Source organism: Sus scrofa, chromosome 9 (genome assembly GCF_054392235.1).
Source record: "Sus scrofa isolate SSC_HxYL_T2T_F1_AM1 chromosome 9, Sscrofa_HxYL_maternal_Yorkshire_Landrace_v2.0, whole genome shotgun sequence".
Classification (NCBI taxonomy): Eukaryota; Metazoa; Chordata; class Mammalia; order Artiodactyla; family Suidae; genus Sus; species Sus scrofa.
The window spans coordinates 39,812,844-39,839,563 of NC_139391.1; the positions used below are offsets into that span (position 1 = coordinate 39,812,844).

The 26,720-nt window shown below is 46.1% G+C and overlaps 1 protein-coding gene across 11 annotated transcripts in view; it reads left to right on the plus strand.

The window, feature by feature from the left end:
- Positions 1–26,720, plus strand: part of DIXDC1 (DIX domain containing 1) — a 78,745-nt gene that overhangs the window by 29,929 nt on the left and 22,096 nt on the right. For 5 of the 11 annotated variants that reach the window (XR_014815229.1, XM_084976016.1, XM_084976017.1 and 2 more), the window contains 8 exons: positions 3,505–3,630; positions 7,141–7,372; positions 8,125–8,232; positions 14,694–14,806; positions 16,213–16,361; positions 20,621–20,710; positions 23,467–23,520; positions 25,713–25,763. Coding sequence is in view for 6 of the 11 variants with exons in the window: in XM_084976016.1 (XP_084832142.1) it covers positions 3,505–3,630; positions 7,141–7,372; positions 8,125–8,232; positions 14,694–14,806; positions 16,213–16,361; positions 20,621–20,710; positions 23,467–23,520; positions 25,713–25,763 (923 nt within the window). In the remaining 5 variants the exon portion in view is untranslated. Of the gene's footprint in view, positions 1–3,504; positions 3,631–4,408; positions 4,524–7,140; positions 7,373–8,124; positions 8,233–10,761; positions 11,218–14,693; positions 14,807–16,212; positions 16,362–20,620; positions 20,711–23,466; positions 23,521–25,712; positions 26,469–26,720 lie in introns of those variants that run through there. The other 6 variants (XR_014815231.1, XR_014815230.1, XR_014815233.1 and 3 more) reach the window with 5 other exon arrangements.

Below are 26,720 nucleotides of genomic sequence, written 5' to 3' on the forward strand. Positions count from 1 at the left end.
AAAGACAAAAAAGACAAAAACAAAAAACAAAAAACGCTCAAGCATTATGCTAAGCATGTTTTGGTTGCTTTATTATATGGATATGATATACTATGTTACTCAGTTTATAGGATTTACAAAGGTGAAGCAACTTTACAAGGTCACATAAATGACAAAGCAGATAAAGACCTAGATCCATTTTTTTTTTTTTTGTCTTTTTTTTTTTAGGGCTGCACCTGCTGCATATGGAGGTTCCCAGGCTAGGGGTCTAATGGGAGCTCCAGCTGCTGGCCTACACCACAGCCACAGCAACTTGAGATCTGAGCTGCGTCTGTGACCTACACCACAGCTCATGGCAACACTGAATCCTTAACCTACTGAGCGAGGCCAGAGATCGAATCCTCGCATTCTCATGGATGCTAGTCGGGTTTATTAACCACTGACCCATGGCAGGAACTCCTAAAGCTCATTTTAAACATTTAATTTTTCATCCACTTGAATAGATTATGCTGGAAGTATAATCAGTTAAAAAATCCACACGGCACAAGTGGATATGAAGTCAAAAGCCTTTCTTTCCACCTTTGTCCCTCTCTGCCAGCCACCTGTTCTTTCTGGAGGCAATAAGTGTTGGCAGTTTCCTGCCTTTCTTTCCAAAGATATTCGATGCATGTGTAGGCAATATGAATATGTATTCTTGTTCTCCCAAAACCCAGCCTCTTAAATGCTGCTTTTTGCTGTGACTTGGCTGTAGAGAAAAACTTATTGAATTCACTGCCTTATTTCTCATTCTTTCTCTAGGCGGCCCTCATGGGAGTTTTGGTCCCATTACTCCACAGAAACTGCTCTCATCAAGGTCACAACCTCTGCCTTGTGACATCAAGGCCTGTAGCCAGGCCTCAGTTCTCATTTTCTTCAACTTAGCAGACCTTGCCACAGGGGATCACTCCCTGCTCCTGCAAACACTTCCTCTTTTGCAGGGGCTATGCCTGCAGCATGTGGAAATTCCCCAGCCAGGGATCAAACCTATCCCATAGCATCGACCCAGGCCACTGCAGTGACAATACTAGATCCTTAACCCATTGCACCCCAAGAGAACTCCCCAAACACTTTCTTCCCTTGGTCTCCAGGATCCTGTGGACTTTCGGATTCCCCTCCTTCCTCACTGGTGTCTCCTGTTTGCTCTGCTGGCTTTCTCCTCCTTCCTGACTCTAAATGCTGAGTTCTCCTCAGAGGCTCAGCACTTCGTCCTCGTATATTCTTTATCCCTAAATGAACTCTTCTCAGTTTTGTATTTTTTAAAAAAAATTTTTTTGGCCATGCCCATGGCAAATGGAAGTTCCTGGGCTAGAGATCAAACCCGAGCCACAGAAGTGACCCAAGCCCCTGCAGGGACAACACCAAATCCTTAACCTCATGCACCACATGTGAACTCCTCAAATTTATTTATATATATATATATATATACATACACACACACACATACATGTATTTGTCTTTTTGAATTTTCTTTTTTTTTTTATATATATATTTTTTGTCTTTCTTGTTGTTGTTGCTATTTCTTGGGCCGCTCACACGGCATATGGAGATTCCCAGGCTAGGGGTCCAATCGGAGCTGTAGCCACCGGCCCACGCCAGAGCCACAGCAACGCGGGATCCGAGCCGCGCCTGCAACCCACACCACAGCTCACGGCAACGCCCGATCGTCAACCCACTGAGCAAGGGCAGGGACCGAACCCGCAACCCCATGGTTCCTAGTCGGATTCGTCAACCACCGCGCCACGACGGGAACTCCGCTTTTTGCATTTTCTAAGGCACAGCTGAGGCATATGGAGGTTCCCAGGCTAGGGGTCTAATCGGAGCTACAGCTGTGAGCCTACATCACAGCCACAGCAACGCCAGATCCGAGCCACATCTGCGACCTACACCAATGCTCATGCCACGATGGGAACTCCCAAATTTATATTTTTAGCCTTAAGCTTTTCCTGGAGTTCTAGATGAGAGTATCAACGTCCTGTTATTCAACATCTCTACCTGGATGTCTAAAATGCAACTCCAGCTTCATGTGTCTTAGTCGGAACTTTCCCCACTGACTCCTTTATCCTCCAGGATTCTTCCTCTGAGCAATGCATCACAGTACCATTCACACAACACGTCGAAGCTGTCATTAATTATCCTCTTTTCGGGGTTCCCATTGTGCTGTTTGCTTTATATTGAAATTTTACCCACTATCTGATTTCTTACCTCTCAGCTTCTTCCCAAACCATCATCTCTTGCTTGACTATTTTTGTTTTCTTCCTAACGCATCCCCTTGTTTGCTTTTCACATAATCTGTGTCCACACAGAGTCCTTTTTTTTTTGTCTTTTTAGGGCCACACCTCCAGCATATGGAGGTTCTCAGGCTTGGATTGGAGCTACAGTTGCCAGCTTACACCATAGCCACAGCCACAGCAATGCCAGATCCAAGCCACATCTGCGATCTACACCGCAGCTCCTGGCAATACTGGGTCCTTGACCTACTTAGCAAGGCCAGGGATCAACCTGTGTCCTCATGGATCCTAGTCAGATTTGTTTCTGCTGAGCCACGACAGGAACTCCCCACACAGATGCGGAATCAACTTTTAAAAACATAAATCAGATCCTGTAACTCCCTTTCCTCAACCTCTCTGTTGGCCACCCATTACACTTAGAATGAAATTCCAGCTCTTTGCTCTTTTGCTCTGGTCCCCAAAGCTCCACATGCCTGGCCTTGCTCACCTCCCACCTCAGCTGAGGACTCGACTCCCTGCTCTCCCGACTCTACCAGGCAGTCTTGTTGCTGTTCCTCAGAGGAGCTGAGCTCCTTCCGTGTGGGCTCGCTACTTGTGGTTCCTCAGCCTGGAATCTGAAACACCTCCTCAAATCCGAACATCTCTTAGTTTATTCAAGTCTCGGTCCAAGTGTGTTATCAGAGAGCTCATCATCACGCTTCTTTGTTTTTCCTCAGAGCACTCATCATTGCCTGAAATTATATGAAACATTTGTTATCTTGGTCATCTGTTATCCCTACAGATGTAAACTCTATGACCGAAGGGAAGACAGAATCTCGATCACTGCTGTTCCTCTGGTGCCTAGAACAGTGCCTGACACACAGTGGGTGCTCGATCAAACGTTTGTTGAATGAATAAATGTACACCCAGGCCCCTGAAAATAGATTTAAAATTTTTTTGGCCACAGCCAAAGCATGCAGAAGTTCCTAGGTCAGGGATCAAAACTGTGCCACAGTAGCAACCTAAGCCACAGCAGGGGCAACGCCACATCCATAACCGGCTGAGCCACCCGGGAACTCCTGGATTTAAAAACCTGAAAGCCCTCCAGAAGGCTTTCATTTTCCTATTCTCCATCCAAATTATAAAGGCCTAGCTCACTTGCATATTTTTAGATAATTGTAGTGTTTACATCAGATATTCTTTTTCTTTGTGTCTGGCTACTCTGAAACTGTGGTCCTACTCCTCCCCGTAACTTCAGGTATTTTCTCTCTTCTAACAGCAGGAGAAAAGCTGAGTGGGGTACAGACAAGTCCCAGTAACCAACAGGAGATGAAGAATAACGTGGAGAAAGTGTTACAGTTTGTAGCCTCCAAAAAGATTCGTATGCACCAGACTTCAGCTAAAGGTCAGTGCTTCATCATGTCTGTGGGGGATAAAGATATTCAACCTTAACTGGTGATTGGCACCTCGAGGAACCATCTGTTGTGTAGCCGAGGGTTCTCAGGAGACTGGAGTAGGATTCTCATTTTTCTAGAAAGTTATTCGCTCATTGTAAATCAAGTATAATAAACAATTTTTAAGGCATTCCTGTCGTGGTGCAGCAGAAATGAATCCGACTAGTAACCATGAGGTTGTGGATTTGATCCCCGGCCTCACTCAGTTGGGGTTAAAGATCTGGCATTGCTGTGAGCTGTGGTGTAGGTCTAAGAGGTGGCTCGGGTCTGGCGTTGCTGTGGCTGTGGTGTAGGCTGGACCCCTAGCCTGGGAACCTCCATATGCTGCGGGTGTGGCCGTAAAAAGCAAAAAAAAAAAAAAGAAAAAATTAAAACCCACACACACAACAAAGAAAGTTATCCTCTTGGGATGGAGTAGTTATCAAAATCCAAGTGCTTTGGAAACCTGGGTAAAGATAGAAGGTCTCCATTCACTTTAATAGAATAAAGTTTTGCTTGCAAGTGTGTAAGAAAATTAACAGAAAAGAAATTACAAAATTGAGATGCTGATTTTAAAAAGTCTTATTTAAGTGATCAAAAATGAACACAGATTATGTTTTTTTTGAGTTCCTAGGGGCTCACGACAATTATTATTTTAAATCATGATGGCCTTTTTTTTTTTTCCATCCAGTTTTCCAGAAGGAAACCGCTTTATAGTATTTTTTGGAACATCACAGAACAGCTCTGGGCAGGATCAAAGGGCTCTTTCACCCCTGCACAAGCCACAAGCCCTCTCCTGGAGCCACGCAGCCAGAAGAGGACATTCACGGTCTATTTTGAGCCCAGGCTGCAGGGAAGAAGTAGTGTAGGTGTCCTCAGAAGGCACAGGAATGCTGGTCCTCTCGCTCTTTCTCCAGATCTGATTATAATCTGGTTCTGATTCAGCATCTGTGTCTGGGCCTGATTGTCTGTGGCTCTGATGAGAATGGGGCTGGAGGGAGCCCTCCCTTCCTGTCTTACTGTGTTCTCTGTGTTGGGCTCATTCGGGCGGGGCAGATACTGACCATTGAGAGCCCGGTAGAAACTATCCATCCATCCTTTTGAAAGCCTTGAATAAATATATAAAAGGCTATGAAAATGAAAAAAAAAAAGAGAGAGGAGTTCCCATGGTGGCTCAGCAGGTTACAAACCTGACTATTATCCATGGGGATGCTGGTTCGATCCCTAGCCTCGCTCAGTGGGTTAAGAATCCAGCATTGCTGTGAGCTGTGGTGTAGGTCGAAGATGAGGCTCCAATCTGGCATTGCTGTGGCTCTGGCGTAGGCTGGCGGCTACAGCTCCGATTAGACCCCTAGCCTGGGAACCTCCATATGCTGCAGGTGCGGCCCTCAAAAAACAAAAGACAAAAATAAAATAAAATAAAATAAAATAATAAAAAATAGAAGTTTACCTATTTCCTACATTAACTTTCAGCATACCTATCATATTATTTTCTGTCTGCATTCCTCTTTTTCTAGAACAAAATTTAGAATGCTATGATATCTCTGATCTGGTCCCCATGAGGAGTGGGCTTGGGGATCTGGCCCATTAAAGTCAGCTATTTTGAGGATACACTGCCATTCAAGACATCATTGTCTTTTACCTGGAGAAGCACAACAGCTTCCTAATTAGTCCCACCGCATCCATTTTTGTCCCCTCCTGTCTGCTTTCCACACTGCAGCCAGAGTGATCTTTCTAAGAATGTGTAGGCTCCTGCCATTCCTCTGCATCCAGGGACCCTGAGGATAAAATCCAAGGCCCTTCCTCTCACCGGACCTCGAGTTCCTACCCTTCATCTTCCACCCTCTCCCCCTCACTCTCAGCTCCGGCTATGCTGAACTGCTTTCCATTCCTCTTCCAGAGTGTGTGCCATAGAAATATAATGTGAATCCCATTGTGACTTGAATGTTTCTAATAGCCACAGTAAAAAAAAAAAAAAAGGAGGTCCCATCGTGGCTCAGCAGAAACAAATCTGACTAGCATCCCTGAGGACAAAGGTTCAGTTCCTGACCTTGCTCAGTCGGTTAAGGATCCGGTGTTGCCATCAGCTATGGTGTAGGTCACAGTGAAGGCTCGGATCCAGCATTGCTGTGGCTGTGGTGTACACCAGCAGCTACAGCTCCAATTTGACCCCTAGCCTGGGAACCTCTATATGCTGCGAGTGCAGCCCTAAAAAATAAAAACAAAAACCAAAAACAGTAAGAAAAAGAAATGGGTGAAATTAATTTTAATAATTTATGAGAGTTCCTGTTGTGGCTCAGTGGAAATGAATCTGACTGGCATCCATGAGGATGCAGATTTGATCCCTGGCCTTGCTCCGTGGGTTAAGGATCCAGTATTGCCGTGAGTTGTGGAGTAGGTTGCAGATGCGGCTCGGATCCAGCATTGCTGTTGCTGTGGTGTAGACCACCAGCTACAGCTCCGATTTGACCCCTAACCTGGGAACCTCCATATGCCACAGGTGCGGCCTTAAAAAAAAGACAGAAAATATATATACATATTTATACATGCACATATATTATTTATTTATTTAATCCCATGTATCCAAAATATTATCAGCTCAACATGTAATCAGTATAAACTTTTTGTGAGATATTTTGCCTTCTATTTTCTGTACTAAGTCTAGTGAGAATTTTTATTCTGTTTTTGTGCGTGTGCTGAGTAAGGCCCACTCTTACAGCACATTTCAGTTCAGCCTACAGCTCCACGTTAAATGCATAATAGCTGCACATGGCTAGAGGCTCCCATACTGAACGGCACAGCTTGGTGTGTCATGTTCTCTCACCTCATCATGCCTGCTGTTCCCTCTTCTTGGAATATTCTTTTCCTTCTCTTCCTTCATGTGATGAACCACTACTGGACAATCAAGTTTCAGTTTAGAATTCACTTCCTCTGGAATCCTTCCCTGAGCCCTCTAGACGAGACAAGATGCTTCTCCTCTGAGTTCCCAAAGAATCTTGTGCTTCCTGTACTTCCCCTGTGATACATTATCATACTTTGTTGTAATTGCTTTTTCTTTCTTTCTGTGTTTTCTTTTTTCTTTTTTTTTTGGCTGGACTGCAGCATATGGAAGTTCCTGGGCTCGGGTTCAAATTGGAGCTGCAGCTGCCGGTCTACACCACAGCCACATCATCGTGGGATCCCAGCTGTGTCTGCGACCTACACTGCAGCTTGTGGCAACACTGGATCCTTAACCCACTGAGTGATACCGGGGATCAAACCTGCATATTCACGGACACTATGTCGGGTTCTTAATCCACTGAGCCACAACGGGATCTCCTATAATTGCTTTGAAATCTTCCGTTTCCCTGTTGAACCCAGCTTTGTGAGGATAAGAGAGTTTGACTACCTGTTTACCTGTTCACTGGCAAATACATCATAACAGAAGGATTCTTCAGCTCTCTGTCCCCCTAATGGGACCTGTCGTCTGTTCTGGCCCTCAGATATTGTGGAAGGCAACCTGAAGTCTATCATGAGGCTGGTCCTGGCCCTGGCAGCTCATTTCAAACCTGGCTCCAGCAGGACAGTGAGCCAAGGACGGGATGCCGGAGCCCCTCTGCAGAGTCACCAGCCACATTGTGCCACTGCTGTGGCCCAGGGAGCAGCTGCCGCTCTGGCTGATGTGTGTCATGACATGTCACGGTCAGGACGGGATGTCTTTCGATATAGACAGAGGTAAGGGTGGAAATTCACCTTTTCTGATCTTTCTTCCCTTCAATGCTATAGTGCAGTAGTTGGAAATATCACCTAAACAGTCCACATGACAGAAAGGAGCACAGAGTGGAGGGTGGAGAGGGTGCTCGAAAAGAGAAAAAAAAAAAAAGCCCTTTCTGGAGTTTCCTTGTGGTGCAGCAGGTTAAGGATCCAGAGTTGTCACTGCAGCAGTCAGGTCACTGCTGTGGTGTGGGTTCCATCGCTGGCCTGGGAACTTTCCCAAGCCACGGATGCAGCCAAAAAAAAAAAGAAAAGAAGTCCTTTCTTTTGGAGATGTTTATTTTGCCTTTAGCAGCAAGTAAAGGAATTATAAATGTAATTTTTCCTCTCGTGCCCAGAGTTTTAAACATATGCCTTTGGCACAGGGTGTTTTCTGCCCTGGGAGATACATGGGAGCAACATCCTGGTTCGTCCCTGATTCTCTCCCTGGTGTGTTTCCTAAAGGCCAGCTGTCTGGGAGAGTCAAGGCAGGAAACACTTTTTGGGTTGTGTGTCTGCTGAGAGGGAATACAACCCTGAGGTGTTGCAGAGATTGGTGAAATTTGTGGTTTCTGTGACTGCCTTGCTGATAAGGTTTCAAGTGTCCTTCAGGCAGGAGCTTTGCCTTTTTCATCTTTTTCCCCGTCGTGCTCCCAGAGTGGCATCTAGCAGTACTTGTTGGCTTGACCTGAAGGACTGACACCCTCTCTTTTGCTGCTGCCCTCTGCCTCTAGGAACAGCAGCGTGGATGAGGAGATCGAGAATCCGTGCTGGAGCGTGCGAGCCCTGGTGCAGCAGTATGAGGGGCAGCAAAGATCCCCGTCCGAGTCCAGCTGCTCCAGGTAACTGGGGCTCGGATTCTTCACCGTACAATCATAGCTGAAAGCTGCTTCAGGGGGATTCTCGGGGTTGTCGGCTTCAAGTAGCAATGCCACGGGCAATAAGGCACTGTTCTCTTTCCCTTGGTTTATGTTTGGCTTTAAAAGGGTAGCCCTCAGCACTGCCTTGTGGTTTTGTGCTGGCAGGAGGAGAGGTTGGGATGTTTGTGAATCTCCCGCATACCAGCACCAGTGCTTAGCTGTGTCCACTTGGGGGCATGGCTGGGACCTGTCAGGGCCCGGCCCCTCAGTTCTGATATTTGCATATCAGCTGACAGTGCCAGTTCCATCGCACTGTCTTTGTGTCTGAATCTAACTCTTAAGTTATGGCCTCAGAAGGCTGTATTCGGCTCATAGCAAGAGCAAATGAGCAGAGCTGTTTTAGAGCATTAAGAATGCTCCCAGCTTTCATTTATAAAGCTGGGAATTGTGGCAGATTACTACACATCTGAGTGGGCTAACGATGTGTGTGACTCTAGCTAAAAGGCTGCCTGTATCCCTTAGAGCCAAGTGCAGAGACCAAAACAGGACACAGTGCTCTAATAAAAGCCTGATCAATGCCAACTATAGTGGCAGAAAAAGGCTACTTTCCTGGCTCATGTAAATCATGCTGCTGTAAACACATCCCCAGATGATGTTAGCTCATTTACTAACTTAATTTCATTGCTGAATCATATTTAATTTATGCTCTTATGACCTTTTTTCTTCTCACCCAACCCAGCTTAGCCTGTTCTAGTTAAGCCTAATTGTTCTTTGTCTTATATGTATATATTTTATGTGTTTTCTTCCTCCTATTTCTTTTCCTCATGAAATTCCATCTTAGTTTGATGGTTCATTTTCTAATTTGTTGAGGTCACATGGAATTCTTTCCAACATTTTAATATACTGATAATCTTCTCAACCTTAATTTTCACATTTAGTAGATGTGTTTTTTTAATTTATAAAATTCACATAGCATAAAAGTAACCGTTAATTGTTTTAAAAAACACTGGAGTTCCCTTTGTGACTTAGTGGGTTACGAACCCAACTAGTATCCATAAGGATGCAGGTTCCATCCCTGGCCTTGCTCGGTGTAGGGATCCGGCGTTGCCATCAGCTGTGGTGTAGGTCTCAGACCTGGCTTGGATCCTGTGTTGCTGTGGCTGTGGTGTAGGCTGGCATGCAGCTCTGATTCGACCCCTAGCCCTGGAACTTCCATATGCTGCAGGTGCGGCCCTAAAAAGCATTTTTTAAAAAAGTACAAATCATTGGTATTTAGAACTTTCATAACATTGTGCAATCATTACCTCCTTCTAGTTAGAAACCATTTTCATCATCCATAAGGAAACCTTGTGCCCATTAAGCAAGAGGTGTGCTTTTACTGAAAATCTAAACCATTTCTTTGTTGCTTGCTGTTTGGACTATCACTTAGACTAGAACCGAAGGATATTTCCTTGTATAATGAGATCTATTGCTTCCTGCATGGCTTCAGGCCTCTTACTCTTCTGTGCCTGATAGTGCCTGCCAGATTTGAGAGGAAAAAAAAAAAAAAGTCTGGATTTCTTCCTTCCTGGGAGCACCTGCTTCCTTCCTCTCTGGCAGAACTCAGACTGGAGGTAGGGATATGAGACATGGTGAATTAGGGGCCATTGGAAATTGGGCTGCAGTTGGGTGACAGTGACAGTTTTCTAGGAGAGGGGTCAGAGAATAGTTTGCATCCCTCCTCTCCTTCCTGATTTGGTTTTCTTCTCCCTCTCCCTCACCTCTTTAGGATGTTCAGTCAGCATACTGCGACCTAGAAGGTTCTGGCACATTCTGCCTCTCGGGGTGGGGAGGGGTGTCCATTCGGGGGTGGCCACCTAAGGGCTCAGTGACCCACGAAGGCCAGGAGACCCTCTGGATGTGACTCAGAACGGGGTTGGCGCAGAGGTAGGAAAGATAGCCTCTATGTCTGATCTCCTTCCCCTGCTCCTTGAGAGACGCCCTTGCGAAGCCCTGCCCGACTGCTCGCCTGTTGCTTCGCAGACCTGTGGTGTGGACCTCGGGCCAGCGTCTCACAGTAGCCTAGCAAAATGAGCCTCAATTGGGAAAAAACACATGCAACGCCCTAGGGGTATCTGTGGGGAGACAGGCGTTCAGCGGGTTTCCGGGGAAACCCCTCCCGCGAGGAGCCAGGTTAGACCCACCCCCGAGCTCGTGTCCACGCAGGCAGGGGTCAGAGGAGAGAAGGCACCGCTTTCACTCCTGGGCTTCTCGGAACAAGGACCACAGAGCCATCCCGGGATTCTGCCACCGGGCGGCCCCTCCCCTGCCCCGCCGGGGGCTCCCATTGGGCCCCGCCGCCCCGCCCCAGCTCTGTACCGAGCTCGATCGGCGGGCGGAGTGCCCGCCTGGGTCCGAGCCCGGCGCTGCCTGGCCGCGTGTGACAGCCTGGGAAGCGGGGGAGGGCAGCGGGAGGGCGGGACCGGGGAGGCGGTGCGGAGGTGGGATCGGCGCCCGCTTGCTGCTCTCCCGGGACTCGACCACTCAGCCGGAGCCGCGGGCAGCGTTTCTCCGGGGGGTCGGAGATGGGTTGAGATGCCTGCGCCAGGGGGCACGCCCGGAGCCGCGCCGCCGCGGAGACCACGATGCCGCTGCCAGGGACAGGCAGCCTGCGAGGGGAGGCGGCTTCCGCCGAGGCCGGGCTGCTGCAGTGTCTGAGCTGCCGGGACAGCGCGCCTCCGACCTGGGAGCATCTCTGTCCCTGGGGCCGAGACGCGTGCCTCTCTGTCCTCCCTCCGGTCCCCTGGCCGCGGGGCAAGCGGCTTTAGTAGTTGGCCTCCCCTTGGAGTCGTTCTGCGGGCCCCGGCTTGGGAAGACATGCCCGAATTTGGGAGCGCTGTGACTCTCAGCCTCCCACTTCACCCAGGGAATCCGACTTGCTGAAGCCGGAGCCACGAGGGGGACCATGGGAGGGACTCAAGTCAAATGGTGAGCTGAAGCCACTTCGGCTTTGGAGGTGGGGGGCATGGGTGGGATGGGAGCAGGGCTGGGACCGGAGGATGCTGTTGGCCAGAGACTGAGGCGGGAATCGGTGGGTTGCTATACTGGGGAGAACAGGCTGCTGGCCTGGGATTATCACTATAAAATACAGTGGGTTTAGGAAGCTGCAACAGCATAGGGGAAGGAGGGCGCTTGACCCCATCTTATCTCTGCTGAAGGAGACACTTAAGGGGGAAACAACTCCTATGGCCCACTACACATTTAAAAAAACTGATTTCACTCTAATTTGGAGGTATCTTTTCTGGGAGATGGCTTGCCTGAGAAATTGAGATTGGAGAGATGTTAGCACTGGGGGAATTAAGAATGTATCAGTCAGACCTGATTTGTAATCAATTGTTCCCAAGACTTGAGAGAGGATTACAATAGCAAGTAAGGAATTACTTGTCTATAATACAGGGGTTTTAAGCCAATCAGGGAGAGCCTATATCATACAATTAATTAGTATGAAAATACTTTTGTCTGACTGGAGGCAGAGGATTTAGGGGACCATCCTCATCTGCAAGGTTCCCCTTGAGGAGGTGGTGAGGTGCCCGCTCTGACATGTGCCTCAGGATTTTTCTTCCTCAGATGCTTTATTTATTTATTTCTTTGACTTGGCCAGTTAGTTTCATGGTTCTCCCTCTCTGTGGCCTCACACACTGGCAGCCCCAATTCAAGAAAGAGAAATGTTGTTTTCCTTTGGCTGCTCTGCCACTCCCCCAGTGGGGCTGGATAGCAGACATCCGCCTCCTGCCCTTATATGGGAGACAGCTCACTTAGGGGGGAGCTGGTGGAACTGAGCATGCGTCTCTGCTTTTGGGAAAGCAGTTTTCCCCGAATCCTAGGTTCACACCACTCCTCCCGCCCCCACCCCCTTCGTCTCACACGTACCCACTGTGGTCCAGCCAGTGCAGGCAGGGGAGCATGTCAGCTGCAGCACCTTGTCAGCTGAGGAAGTGTTGTCTTATCAGCTCCCAAAGAGGAGCAGCTGGTGCAGGCCTCGAAATTTCTGCACTTGAAGCCTCATTTCTATAAGAAGGGGGATGCTGAAGGCTGAATAGTCATAAATCTGTTCTTCCTATAAATGACTTAGTACCCTTAGACTAGTGCTTTTCCAGCAACTAATTCATGTTGGCCCGGCAGTCAGATTGCCTAAGTGGTAAAGATGGTTAAGAGAGTTCTGTAAAACAATTACCTTTTCTAAATACCGCGTCTTGCCTCTCTCCACCCCTCTTGCCTGTTTGGGTTGTAGATCTATAGATACAGTTAAGCAACTTTCTTTTATTTGAAAAAGCAAAAGGGAGTTCTGGCTATGGTGCAGCAGAAACGAATCTGACTAGTATCTATGAGAATGTGGGTTCGATCCCTGGCCTTGCTCAGTGGGTTAAGGATCCGGCGTTGCTCTGAGCTGTGGTGTAGGTTGCAGATGCAGCTTGGATCGTGCACTGCTGTGGCGTAGGCCAGCAGCTGCAGCTCTAATTCCACCCCTAGCCTGGGAATTTGCCTATGTTGTGAGTGCAGCCCTAAAAAAAAAAAAAAAAAAAAAAAAAAAAAAGAAGAAGCAGCAGAAAACTAAATTTCTTTCTGTGATGCTAATAAGGATGAGACTGTAATACTAGTTGAGGTCATTCCCACTAAAGCCCAAAACTCTGGACAATGGGGCGGTTGAGACACGAGTCCTTAGACTGCTTCAAGGATTTCTGGACTCTCTGGCTACCTCCACTGTGCTCGGCTCTTGTCTTCAGTGGTTTCTAGGAAAATGAAATGTTAACTCCTGATCGTGGCTGTGAGGATTAGCCTGGGAGACTTCAGGGGCACATTAAGTGGGTCAGTGAATCCAAGACACTTTCACTGTTGTCTGGGTGATGGATTTGGAAAGAATTCCTGACTGGGGGCTGGGCCTGTGGACCCCACAACCCCTGAGATTGTTGCAGCGCTGATGTTCTCAAGGTGCAGGGCAAAGAAAAATGCCTCTTCGGATGGAAGCATCAGCCTCACATTTCTATCGTGTCCTGTAGATTTGCTTCTGGCAATTTAAAATTCTGCTCCCTTAAAAATCCAAACAGTTCCTTCCAAGGCTTGTAGTTATACTGGGAATTTTTTTTTTAATAAATCAATTGGAAGTGACTACTTTATTACTTTTTTTAATTTTTAAAGAATTTTTTGGAGTTCCCATCGTGGCTCAGTGGGAATGAATCTGACTAGGAACCATGAGGTTGCGGGTTTGATCCTTGGCCTTGCTTAGTGGGTTAAGGATCCGGCGTTGCCGTGAGCTGTGGTGTAGGTGGCAGATTGGGCTCGGATCCTGTGTTGCTGTGGCTCTGGTGTAGGCCGGTGGCAACAGCTCCAATTAGACCCCTAGCCTGGGAACCTCCATATGCCTCGGGAGTGGGCCTAGAAAAGGCAAAAAGACAAAAAAATTAAAAAAAAATTTTTTTTGCCTTTTAGGACCGCACCTATGGCATATGGAAGTTCCCAGGCTAGGTGTCCAGTCAGAGCTGCAGCTGCTGGCCTACTACAGCCACAGTAATGAGGGATCTGAGCCGCATCTGCGACGTACACCACAGCTCACGGCAACACTGGATCCTTAACCCCCTGAGAGAGGCTAGAGATCAAACCCTTGTCCTCATGGATCCGAGTTGGGTTTGTTATCACTGAGCCACGATGAGAACTGCAGGAAATTAAAGGGTTGGAATTTAAACATTGTTGCAGGGTTTCTGATGGCAGTTTGAAAATAGTGTGGCAGAAATAGGAGTAACTCTTTAATGGCAGTAAATCAAGTAAACCTTTACCATCCTCTAGCAGGTATTTTCCCCTTTTGACACATTACTCTTTTCTGTATCCTGTCCTAGCTCTGCTGATATATTGTTGTCCCTTTGCCCAGCCCGGCACGGTCCACATTCCAGCAGTTTCTCCCTGAGGCAGCCTCCATAGCATCCCTTCCTTTGGGATCAGCCCTGGGCTGATCTGCCATGATTATTCTGCTGGTATTGCACGTGTCTGTGAAAGATCACTGTATTGGAAATAGATTTTCTTTCTGGCCTCCAAAGCTACTAAAACACATACTACATCAGTCTCTGAACTTGGGTCCCGGGATGAAGGTGGAAGAGGTGGTGGTGGTGGGAAGTAATAAAAACTTGGAGCTCTTTAAAACGCTGGATTATCCATCCTTCTGATAACTCTCTCCATGCATTAGGCTTAAAGGCAGCCTCTTTGTGGAAAAGACATTCTGGGACTGGGTGGTTCATTCATTTAACAAGTTCATCATTCATTCAACAAATATTTGTTCTTGCCATGGGCCAGGCACGATCTTAGACAATAGGAGTTAGATTAATAAGAACACGTCTCTGGGATAAATTAGGAATGTCGGTTTCTAGACAACTCTTACCAATAAATTGTTTCTCTTCTTTTTTCTTTGGTCGTAGCCTGACTTCCCCCAGTCCTATCCACAGTGCGAAGAGTGAATCCATTATAACCCAGTCGGAGGAGAAGGCAGATTTCGTGATCATTCCCTCTGAAGGAATAGAGAACAGAACAGGTACTGTTGCTCAGCCTGCCTCTGTTGGCTTAAGGAACAGCCCTCAGCTAGATGAGTGTGGGGGTCCTGACTGTCTACATGTAAGCTCCCTGACCTTCTCCCCTCATAGTCTGAGCATGCAGGGTCCACTCTCGAGGGCGGTAATGCTTTGGAGCCAGTGACTGTAGTATCTTCTCACGGATGGTCCCTTCTGATATTCTAGCGGACAGTGTCCGGAAGCAGCATAGACAGGCTGTTCCCCAGATGCCGCCTGTGAATTAGGAGATGACTTTGGAATGGCCAGAAGCCAACTCAAGTAAACAGTTTTCATTATGTCTGTGTTATACAAATAATTTCAGTGCTTTCCTAGCTTAAATTGGGGCCATGAATATATAGTAGAAGCTAGAACATCCAGGAGAAAGCAGGTCTGCATCATGTTTGGTATAAGGGCAACAGAAAGGACCACAAAGAGTTCCCTTTGTTTAGACTTCTTCCTTCGTCTCAACTGGTCTCCTTTTTCTTATATAAACACAGAGGAAAGCATGGAAGAAGCAAAGCACATGATTTAGAGTTTTATTTGCCTATAAGGGATATAATGAAACTGAAGCCCCCGGAAGGAAAACTGGAATTCGGTTCTTCCTGTTTCCACTCCCCATCTAGCCCTGGCATTAGTACCAAAAAGTCAGTCTTGTTACTGAGTCAGAAACTCCTGGTACCCTGGGGAGGGAGGAGGGGGCATTTACTGAGTGCTTGCCAGGCACCACCGGGCCCTGCACAGAGGTTACCTCATTTAATCGCACAACAACCCAGAGGGATTAGACTTATATTCATCCTTATGAATGAAATCAGAGCAAAGAGACTGTAAAGATAGGAAAATAAAACCAGAAAGAGAGAGAGAGGTGAAAACAATTTGTACAAGTGTGCTTTTACTGGTTTGTTTCCCTTGTGGCTCACACAGTGTTATGTGTGAACGGGCTTCAGTCGTGACCACAAAATAGTCAAAGGAATTTGACTTGAGGTCTCCCCTCTCAAGCTCCAGAGCAACCAACGGGAATTTTATTTTCTTTGTTTCTGACAGCTTCCGCCTTTGTAGCTGCAGGATCAAGCTCTGGGTAGGCCAGTTCTAGAGACTTAAGAGTAAAATCTGGCCCATAGCAAGATTCCCAGGAAGGGAGTCTTACTGCTTGCCTAAGGTTCTAAAGAGGATAGATCTGCCCGGAGGAGTAAGCCTTGCTGCCTGGGGTCCGAGTTAAGGGCCAGTTCTTTCTGTCTCAAAACGCCACCTGGTGACGAGTCCAGTTTGTGCAGTGAGGGCCCGTTCAGAAAGCAGGTGACCTGAACCTGTGAAGGCAGCGGACTGTGAATGCTTTTTGCCAGAAACTCAGTTTTCTTCAACATGAGCTGTACTCCCTCCTTTCCTCTTGCAGAAGAGATAGATTCACCGTTATCCCGGGACTGGCGACCAGGCAGCCCCGGGACCTATCTGGAGACTTCATGGGAGGAACAGCTATTGGAACAACAAGAACATTTGGAAAAAGAAATGGAGGAAGCCAAGAAAATGATATCGGGATTACAGGTAGCTTTTGTAGTTTGTCTTGGGTGTACCAATTGGTTATTGTTTTTAAGTCACTAGGAGCAGTTGAAAGAAAACAGTCTCAGTTTATGACATTGGAATGGGGAGTTTAGATAGAGGTGGTAGAGTATGAGAAGCAAAGTCCTTCCATGTGAGTAGGCGCAGGTCGACTTCATGGACTCTTGTTTACAGCACAGCTGTTAGGAGTTCTGTAAGCCTGGGGGCCATATCGACCCTGACCGAACCTTGACTCTGGCTTTCTGCTTCGTAGGTGGGTTTCTCCACTGTCTGCAGCCAAGGACCTGCAATGGCAGTTTTCACTGGGGAATGACATTGTGAAGAGTCAGGATTTTCTCCTAGAAATTCACCAGAAGCAGAAAGGCTGTAAAGGCCACTAGTGCTATGGGTCTCGCCTGTGTCTAGCTAAGGGATTTAGCTCACTCTTACTGCTTTTATAAGTGAAAGCCGAGGCATAAGGATCAGGTAGAAGAGGTTTGCCTTGAGCAACAAGGCCCTTCAGTTTTTCCTATACCTTTGGTGCCAGCAAATCTCCCCCCAGAGGCCAACTGACCCACTTGACTTAGTCCCTACCCTGAATGACCCCCCAGTCCTCTGTCTTTGTGTATCTGTCCTGTTTGGGGGAGCCCTTGTAGTGTTCCGATGACCCTGAAATTGCCTAGGAGTATTTCTTTCTGTTTGTGCTGGGAACTGCACTGCTTCTGAATTGTCAAATATTTATGGACACGTAAACAAAGCCCACATTATGTGAGTGGCTCTGGCAGCCGGCAGGCGGTGAAGGGCATGCTCCTAGCCAGCAGCAACAGGGTGGGGACACAAAGGGCTCCTAAAGAAAAAAAAAGGGGGATTGGTGCTTTGGTTAAACCATTTGCATAATGTATGCCGAAGGAACTGAAGGGGTTGGAGGGATGTTTACTGTCCAAACATTCCCAAGCAGAATTGTTGATCTTCCCCCATTGGCTCTGTATTTTTAAATGTCTGACTTTTAGTTCCCTTTGCTGTCACTCCATTAAGGAATGGTTTAACTAATGGAATGGTTTTGTGTGTGTGTGTGTGTGTGTGTGTGTGTGTGTTGTGTGTGTGTGTGTGTGCGCGCGCGCTGTCCTTTAATAGGAAGGATTAAAGCCCGGAGAACTTTGGGATTACACTCAACCAGGTTTTTCCCAGGATTATCATTATATGAACTAGATCTCCTTCAGTTTGGTTTTCCGTTTGGTTTGCATGTTTTCAACCTGGGAGAAATCCAGTGGCAGATGAGACAGAAAAAGAAGAGAATCAACAGGCAGAAAGTCAGCATCCTGATATTCCCTGCAAACAGAGGGGTTTGAGTTCACAGCCACATGATCACAATGAGAATTCAGTTCCATTACAGAATACAATGGGGCTCACAGCATCCACTGGATTTCTTAACTCTTTCAGTGGTGAACAAATTGCATTCTGAGCCATGTCCAGGGTTTCCTCCTTGTTAGTGGCCTTTATTAGAGCCTGGTGAACACTTTGCCCTCATAGTCGGTATTTCTGTAGTGTAGCTCCCTGTGGCCTTGTGGCTTCTTACATTTTTTTACCTTGTTCCACAGAAATCCATGGGATAACCAAATTCGATTGATTGTTGTTTTTTTTTAATTAATTTTTTTTTTGTCTTTTTAGGGCCATACCCGCGGCCTATGGAGGTTCCCAGGCTAGGGATCGAGTTGGAGCTGTAGCCACCGGCCTACACCACAGCCACAGCAATGCCAGGTCCAAGCCGCATCTGAAACATACACCACAGCTCGCAGCAATGCTGGATCCTTAACCCAGTGAGCAAGGCCGGAGATGGAACCTGCGTCCTCATGGATACTAGTCAGATTCGTTTCCACTGAGCCATGATGGAAACTCCTATTTTTTTAATTTTTAAAAAATTTTTTTGCCCCTCCTGCAGCATGTGGAAGTTCCTAGGCCAGGGATCAAACCCACACCATAGCAGTGACCCGACCCACAGCAGTGACAACACTGGACCCTTAACCTACTGTGCTGCTAGAGAACTCCAAAATTTTATTAATAATTAACGCTTTGTAGACCAACCAGTGGATTTTAAAATGTTTTTATAGGCGTCCTCTTGTGGCAAAGCAGGTGAGGGATCTGGCATTGTCACTGCTATGGGGTGGGTCACTGTTGCGGTGTGGGTTCCATCCCTGGCCTAGGAACTTCCACATGCTGCGGGTATGCACCCCCCAAAAGAAAATGTTTTTATATACCAAGAATTGTGATATAATCTGTTATATTTATTGACACAGAACTTCTGTTCTCTTCGGATTAGATGGTGAAAAAATTGTGACAGAAAATTGCCATAGATTTTTAAGTCTTTCACTGAGCCTCATAGGTCTCATAATGTCTACCTCTACGATTAGATTCAAGTTGTGTGAGTCCTAAAGTATACCATTTATGAGGCCTCTTTAAGATTAAGATTGTCTGGGGGGAAAATGTAATGTATACATGTAAGGATAACCTGACCCCCTTGCTGTACAGTGGGAAAATAAAAAAAAAAAAAAAGATTAAGATTGCCGGAGTTCCTATCGTGGTTCAGTGGTTAACAAATCCCACTAGGAACCATGAGGTTTCGGTTCGATCCCTGGCCTCGCTCAGTGGGTTAAGGATCTGGCGTTGCCATGAGCTGTGGTGTAGGTTGCAGATGAGGCTTGGATCCTGCGTTGCTGTGGCTGTAGTGTAGGCTGGTGGCTACAGCTCCGATTAGATCCCTGGCGTGGGAACCTCCACATGCCACAGAAGTGGCCCTAGAAATGGCAAAAAGACAAAAAAATAAAATAAAATAAGATTGTCGATTGTGACTGCAGTGTTATGTAGAGGACCCTGGGAGGGACCTTGAGGTTTGAGCCTCCTTAGCTTCAGGGTAGATCTGCACCCTTTCCACCCATTTCTAGTGAAAACAAAGCCTGCTGTGAGGCGTTGAAATGAATGAGGACATCTCTGCAAATAGGTTTTCTTCCTTATTCTATCAGGTTGCCTTGGGGATTGAAAATGCTGAATTATTGGAGTTCCCCTTATGGCTTAGTGAGTTACGAACTTGACTAGTATCCATGAGGATGCAGGTTTGATCCTTGGCCTCACTCAGTGGGTTAAGGATCCGACATTGCCGTGAGCGGTGGTGGAGATAGTAGACGCAGCTCGTATCTGGCGTTGCTGTGGCTGTGGTGTAGGCCGTCAGCTATAGCTCTGATTAGACCCTGAGCCTGGGAACCTCCGTATGCCATGGGTATGGCCCTAAAAAGCAAACAAACAAACAAACAAAAAACCCCAACAACAACAAAACTTTTCTAAGCCAGGATAATTCTGTGCTGGTTTTTTTTTGTTGTTTTGTTTTGTTTTTTTTGTCTTTTTGCCATTTCTTGGGCTGCTCCCGCGGCATATGGAGGTTCCCAGGCTAGGGGTCGAATCAGAGCTGTAGCCACCGGCCTACGCCAGAGCCACAGCAAAGCCGGATCCGAGCCGTGTCTGCAACCTACACCACAGCTCACGGCAACCCGGATGGTTAACCCACTGAGCAAGGGCAGAGACCGAACCTGCAACCTCATGGTTCCTAGTCGGATTCATTAACCACTGCACCACGACGGGAACTCCATCTGTGCTGTTTTTAGTTCACTTTCCAACTGGTAAAATTCAGTTTTAATATCCCTGGTTTGAAATATCACTTCTGAAAGGAAGGTTTATTTTTAGAATTGTTTTCTGGGGCCAAGGAAGCTTGGAGCAGAGGATTCAGGTGCGTCCAGAGAGAGATGAAAGAGGCATAGAGCTTGGGCTGGACAAAAGGTATTCCAGATAAGTCTGAGATGAGCAATTGGAGGTACTTAAGAGTCCAAAATTAGAAAGATTTCTTTTTTTTCTTTTTTTGTATTTTTAGGGCCGCACTCACGGCATACGGAGGTTTCCAGGCTAGGGGTCTAATCAGAGCTACAGTTGCCGGCCTACACCACAGCCACAGCAACGCCGGATACAAGCCGCGTCTATTATCTACACCACAGGCCACGGCAATGTCGGATCCTTAACCCACTGAGTGAGGCCAGGGATCGAACCTACAACCTCATAGTTCCTAGTCAGACCGTTTCTGTTGTGCCACAACGGGAACTCCCCAAATTAGATTTCTAAAGGAAGCCCAGTTGCGCTTTCATTTGGGGATGAGCTTACCAAGTCCAGCTTTAGACTTAGGCGTCTAATGGGAGTGAAGTGTCTTTCTGCCTTTGGTTTTTCAGGCCTTACTGCTCAATGGATCTTTACCCGAAGATGAACAGGAGAGACCCTTGGCCCTCTGTGAACCAGGAGTCAATCCCGAGGAACAGCTGGTAAGCTCCTTCTTTTGTGACTGGACACTGAATGATCTGGTTTGTGTGTCTGATTTATTTTTAGTATTTGACGCTCTTTACACCTTCTTAAAATGCCCTCTTCCCTGATTTCACCTCTCCTGGTTTTCCTCATGTATTTTGGATGCCTCCTTCCTTCCACAAATATTTATTGTGCACTGTGTCAAAGAGCCAGAGGCGGGTGAATGACACACCAGACCTCAGACCCAGACCTCAGACCCTGACTTTACACTCAGGTCCCCTTTGAAGCTTCTGTCTTTCTGCCTGTGCCTTAAATGGTGCTGCCCCTCATGCTTCCACTCTGGGCCCTTTTCTGTCTTGTTCATTCAGCTGGGTAGGATTTTCTCCCTTGGCTTCACTCATTTACCATCTGTCTCATATGTTGTCTCTCAAATATTTATTCCAGCTCAGCTCTCCCTGGAGTTCTGCATTTCTTTCTTTCTTTCTTTTTTTTTTTTTGTTTTGCTTTTTAAGGCTGCAGCTGCGGCATATGGAGGTTCCCAGGCTAGGGGTCTAATGGGAGCTACAGCTGCCAACCTACACCACAGCCACAGCAACTCGGGATCCTTAACCCACTGAACAAGGCCAGGGATTGAGCCCGTATCCTCATGGATACTAGTTGGGTTCATTACCACTGAACCAAAATGGGAAATCCAGATTCTGGTTTTTTTGTTTTTTTTTTAACCACTGTCCATATACCCAAATAACCAAAAGAAATCTGAATCCTATCCTTGAATCCTTTGTGACCATTCTCTCTATGTTGATTAGTCACCAAATTTTGCCAGTTTACTTTTTATTTTTTTACAGGTTAAACATTTTATTTTATTTTATCTTTTTTTAATAATGATCATAACAATCTAATTTCACAGGATTTCCATCCCACAGCCCAAGCATATCCCCCACCCCCCAAACTGTCTCCTCCAGAGACCATAAGTTTTTCAATGTCTGTGAGTCAGCATCTGCTCTGCAAAGAAGTTCAGTCTGTCCTTTTTTCAGATTCCACATGTCAGTGAAAGCATTTGATGTTGGTGTCTCATTGTATGGCTGACTTCACTTAGCATGATAATTTCTAGGTCCATCCTTGTTGCTAAAAATGCTGGTATTTCATTCTTTTTAATGGCTGAGTAATATTCCATTGTGTACATGTACCACATCTTCTTGATCCACTCTTCTGTCGATGGACATTTAGGTTGTTTCCGTGTCTTGGCTATTGAAAAGAGTGTTGCAGTGAACATCGGAGTACATGTGTCTTTTCAAGTTGTGGTTTTCTCTGGATAGATGCCCAGGAGTGGGATTGCTGGATCAAATGGTAGTTCTATTTTTAGTTTTCTGAGGAATCTCCATACTGTTTTCCACAGTGGTTGCACCAATTTACAATCCCACCAACAGTGTACTAGGGTTCCTTTTTCCCCACACCCTCTCCAGCACTTACTGTTTGTAGACTTTTTTTTTTTTTCTTCTGTCTTCATGCCTTTTCTAGGGCTGCTCCCTCGGCATATGGAGGTTCCCAGGCTAGGGGTCCAATCGGAGCCACTGGCCTTTGCCACAGCCACAGCAACGTGGGGATCCGAGCCACGTCTGTGACCTACACCACAGCTCACAGCAACGCCGGATCCTTAACCCACTGAGCAAGGCCAGGGATCGAACCCGAAACCTCATGATTCCTAGTCGGATTCGTTAACCACTGAGCCATGATGGGAACTCCCGTAGACTTTTTGATGATGGCCATTCTGGTCGGTGTAAGGTGGTACCTCATAGTGGTTTTGATTTGCATTTCTCTAATAATGAGTGATGTTGAACATCTTTTCATGTTTTTGGCCATCTGTATGTCTTCTTTGGAGAACTGTTTAGATCTTCTGCCCATTTTTTGATGGGGTTGTTTGTTTTTTTGGTATGGAGCTGCAGAAGGTGTTTATAAATTTTGGAGATTACCAGTTTACTTTTTAAACATCTTCATGCAAGTCTCTCCATCCTCACAGCCACAACCCCAGTTCAGGCCTTCATCCACTGTTCTGGTGGCCTTCTCACTGGGTTTTCTTGATTCCTTACCTGTCTTCCTCTAATTCACTTTTAATTTCTTTGTGTGTGTGTGTGTGTGTGTGTTTAGAGCCATACCCACGGCATGTAGAGGTTCCCAGGCTAGGGGTCAAATTGGAGCTACAGCTGCCAGCCTACCCCACAGCCACAGCAATGCAGGATCCAAGCCACATCTGTGACATACACCACAGCTCACAGCAATGCCGGATCCTTAACCCACTGAGTGAGGCCAGGGATTGAACCTGGAACCTCATGGATACTAGTCAGGTTTGTTACCACTGAGCCACAGTGGGAACCCTTAATTCATTTTCTATAAAAGAGCAAGAATAATTTACCTCAAGGCAAACTTGATTTTATCATTCCTTTGCCTGGAACTTTTCATCAGTGCCTCTGTTGCCTTTACTGGCCGTTATGATCCTGCTCCATTTTCCTCTCTGGCTTCATCTCTGGCCATTTCTCTTGCCTCTCACCCAGCCCCCTCTCCATCACACACATATAACGCATTCTAAACTTCATCCACATTCATCTGCTTGTACCACCCTGGCCGTATGTGTCCACTAGAGGGCAGGAACTGTTTTCCTGTTCTTTGTAGCCACAGTTCAGGCCTAGCATCTAGTAACTGCTCGATAAATATTTGTTGAATGAACAGCCTTTGAATCTTACAGCATATGTACATAACTGTCTTTTTGCCTTACATTCAGATTATAATCCAGAGTCGTCTAGATCAGAGTATGGAGGAGAATCAGGACCTAAAGGTATGTCAGGAAGTACACATTTTTACACTTAGAGAAAAAATTATGGAAATGTTACACACCATCTTCAGGACAGTAATGGGGAGAAGGGAGGGGATACAGGCTCAGGAGTTTAGCTGTATCTGTATTATGTCGTTAATCGAAAGAGAAAGATAGGTCCTAAATATGGCAGAAAGGTAATAATACTTTTTTAATCTCAGTGGTAATAGGCATCAGTGTCATTACTGCTTATACCTTTCCATACGTTTGAAATGTTTCATATTGTTTATCCTTTTGAATTAAAAGATAGATCTTATATCAATATGGTCATGGTTTTTTTTTTTTTTCTTTTTAGGGCCGCACCCGTGACATATGGACGTTCCCAGGCTAGAGGTCGAATTGGAGCTGCAGCTACCGGCCTACACCACGGCCACAGCAACGAAGGATCCGAGCCAAGTCTGTGACCTACACCACAGCTCGTGGCAACGCCAGATCCTTAACCCACTGAGTGAGGCCAGGGAGCAAACCTGAGTCCTCCTAGATGCTGATCAGGTTCATTAACTGTTGTGCCATGACGGGATCTCCATTATGGTTGTTTTTTAAATAATTGATGTAACATGTTACTTTCAGGTATATAAAATATTGATTTGAGAATGTGTATACACACACACACACACACACACATATATATAAAGCGAAATAATCACAATAAGCATAGTTAAAATCTGTCACCACTTTTTTAGCAACTTTCAAATGTACAGTACAATGTCATTTATTAACTACAGTCCAGTATGGTCTTTTTTAATGAATACATTCTAGAATTCTTTTAGGTCATTGGGTCTTAGCATTTTTTTTTCCTTCCTCTTTTTAGGGCCACACTCATGGCATATGGAGGTTCTCAGGCTAGGGGTCAAAGTAGAGCCTTAGCCACCTGCCTACACCACAGCTCACAGCAACACCAGAGCATTAACCCACTGAGCAAGGCCAGGGATCAAACCGGAGTCCTCCTGGAGGCTAGTTGGGTTCATTAACCGCTGAGCCACAACAAGAATTCTGGGTCTTAGCTTTTTTGAAGTCCTGAGTATGTGGCTAAAGCCTTTAACCCTCTCCCCAGAAATATGTATGAGCACATGCACACCCACTCACGGACTTGAGTTTTGATTGGAATGACTTTGGAGCCCATCTGTGAAATTCAGGTGAAGAATCCCCGTTTTAGATGTGTTAATTCCAAATTCCTGATGGGATGTCATAGGAAGAGAAGAGAGTGGAGTCTGAGTTGTTGGTGTTCCTCTTCTAAAATCTCTTTTCCTAGTGACAATCACATACATTACATTCTACATATGTAAAAAATATACATATGTTTAATCTCTTGGAAGGGAGGGTTAATTATTTAGTATTTTTTTATTGGGCTAAGTGTGTTTTGTTTGGTCCATAAAGAACAACACCCTCTCGGAAAACGGAAGAGCTCTTAACACTTCTCAGCCTTCAAAACGAAGATAACTAGGGAGTTCCTATCATGGCACAGTGGTTAACGAATCCGACTAGGAACCATGAGGTTGCGGGTTCGGTCCCTGCCCTTGCTCAGTGGGTTAACGATCCGGCGTTGCCATGAGCTGTGGTGTAGGTTGCAGACGCGGCTCGGATCCCGCGTTGCTGTGGCTCTGGCGTAGGCCGGTGGCTACAGCTCCGATTCAACCCCTAGCCTGGGAACCTCCATATGCCACAGGAATGGCCCAAGAAATAGCAACAACAACAACAACAAAAGACAAAAAAGAAAAAAAGAAAAAAATAGGTGAAGATAATTATTTCATGAAATTGGGGGCAGGCATGTCAAGATATGATCATGTATTTCAGGGAGAGGAATGTGGATGATTGTGATTAGGTTTTACTGTCGGTGAAGATTGCTAAGTACAGGCAGGAGAGTCTGTGGGAATGGGTAGTATCTTTCTTGGCAAGAAAGTCCAAGGGCCTTTGAGCCTGGGCAGCTGGACAGCTGAGCCTGGGTGCCACAGGGAAGAAGCGGTCCTGTTTGTTTCTACAGCTCAGCCTTTCCTGTTCCGTGGGCCAGATGTGCCTCCCACCTTCTGTCTCAGTAGAGGGTGGATTTTTCTTGGAATGATTATCTGAGTTTTGTGTTCACACTGACAGAATGAGGTAATGCTTCTGAAGCATCCCAGACGTTACCATCTGATCTAATAACTATATTTGGTTTGCAGAAGGAGCTGCTGAAATATAAACAAGAAGCCAGAAACTTACAGGGGATAAAGGTAAAAATAAAGACATTCAACTCTTAAAAAACAAAAAACGAAAAACCCCACATCTCTAGAAGATAAAGCAGTCTGTGGGTGAGAATGGGTACTGGGGGGCTGGCTGGGTCCTCTACTCTTTTCTTATGTGCATCTGATGGGGCCTTTCACAGGCTAAGTGCCATGAGTTAAGAGAGGTCTTTGTGGCTGGAAGTGAGACAGGCAAAGGAATGTACCTTTGTTTTGCTGAGGTTTATTTCTGGTGGTTATGATGCATGATGCTGTCACTTCCCTCCGCCACCTTGATTGTTTCTATTTGTGAAAGCAATCCGTTTTTACAGTTTTCCTTCAGTTTCAGTTTTTTGGCAGTTTTCTTCTGCTCCAAAGAAGAATATATTGTTACAAATTATAATTTACTTAGTTTTTGAATAGCTAATAACATTCAAAGGGTTTAAAGTTAAAAAGAAACAAAAAATAATCCTTGAGAAGACTGCCTTCCAGCCCTGTCTTCCCAGTCAACCTTGTTCTCTTTCCTGGAACTTATAAGTTTTCACCAAATATGTATGTATATAATTTCCCCCCAAATAACAGTATGCTATAAATACAACTTGACATGATCTTTTTTAACTTAGCAATGTATCTTATCAGAGATGATCCTGTTTCTGTATGTAAAGACCTTCCTAGTAGGTCTTTTTTCTTTCTTTCTTTTTTTTTTTGCTTTTTGGGGCCGCACTTGCAGCATGTGGAGGTTCCCAGGCTAGGGGTCTAATTGGAGCTATAGCTGCTGGCCTGCACCACAGCCACAGCAACATGGGATCCGAGCCAAGTCTGCGACCAACACCACAGCTCACGGCAACGCTGGATCCTTAATCCACTGAGGGAGGCCAGGGATTGAACCTGCAACCTCATGGTTCCTAGTCAGATTCGTTTCTGCTGTGCCACAACAGGAACTCCCTAGGTCTTTCTTATGGCTGCATA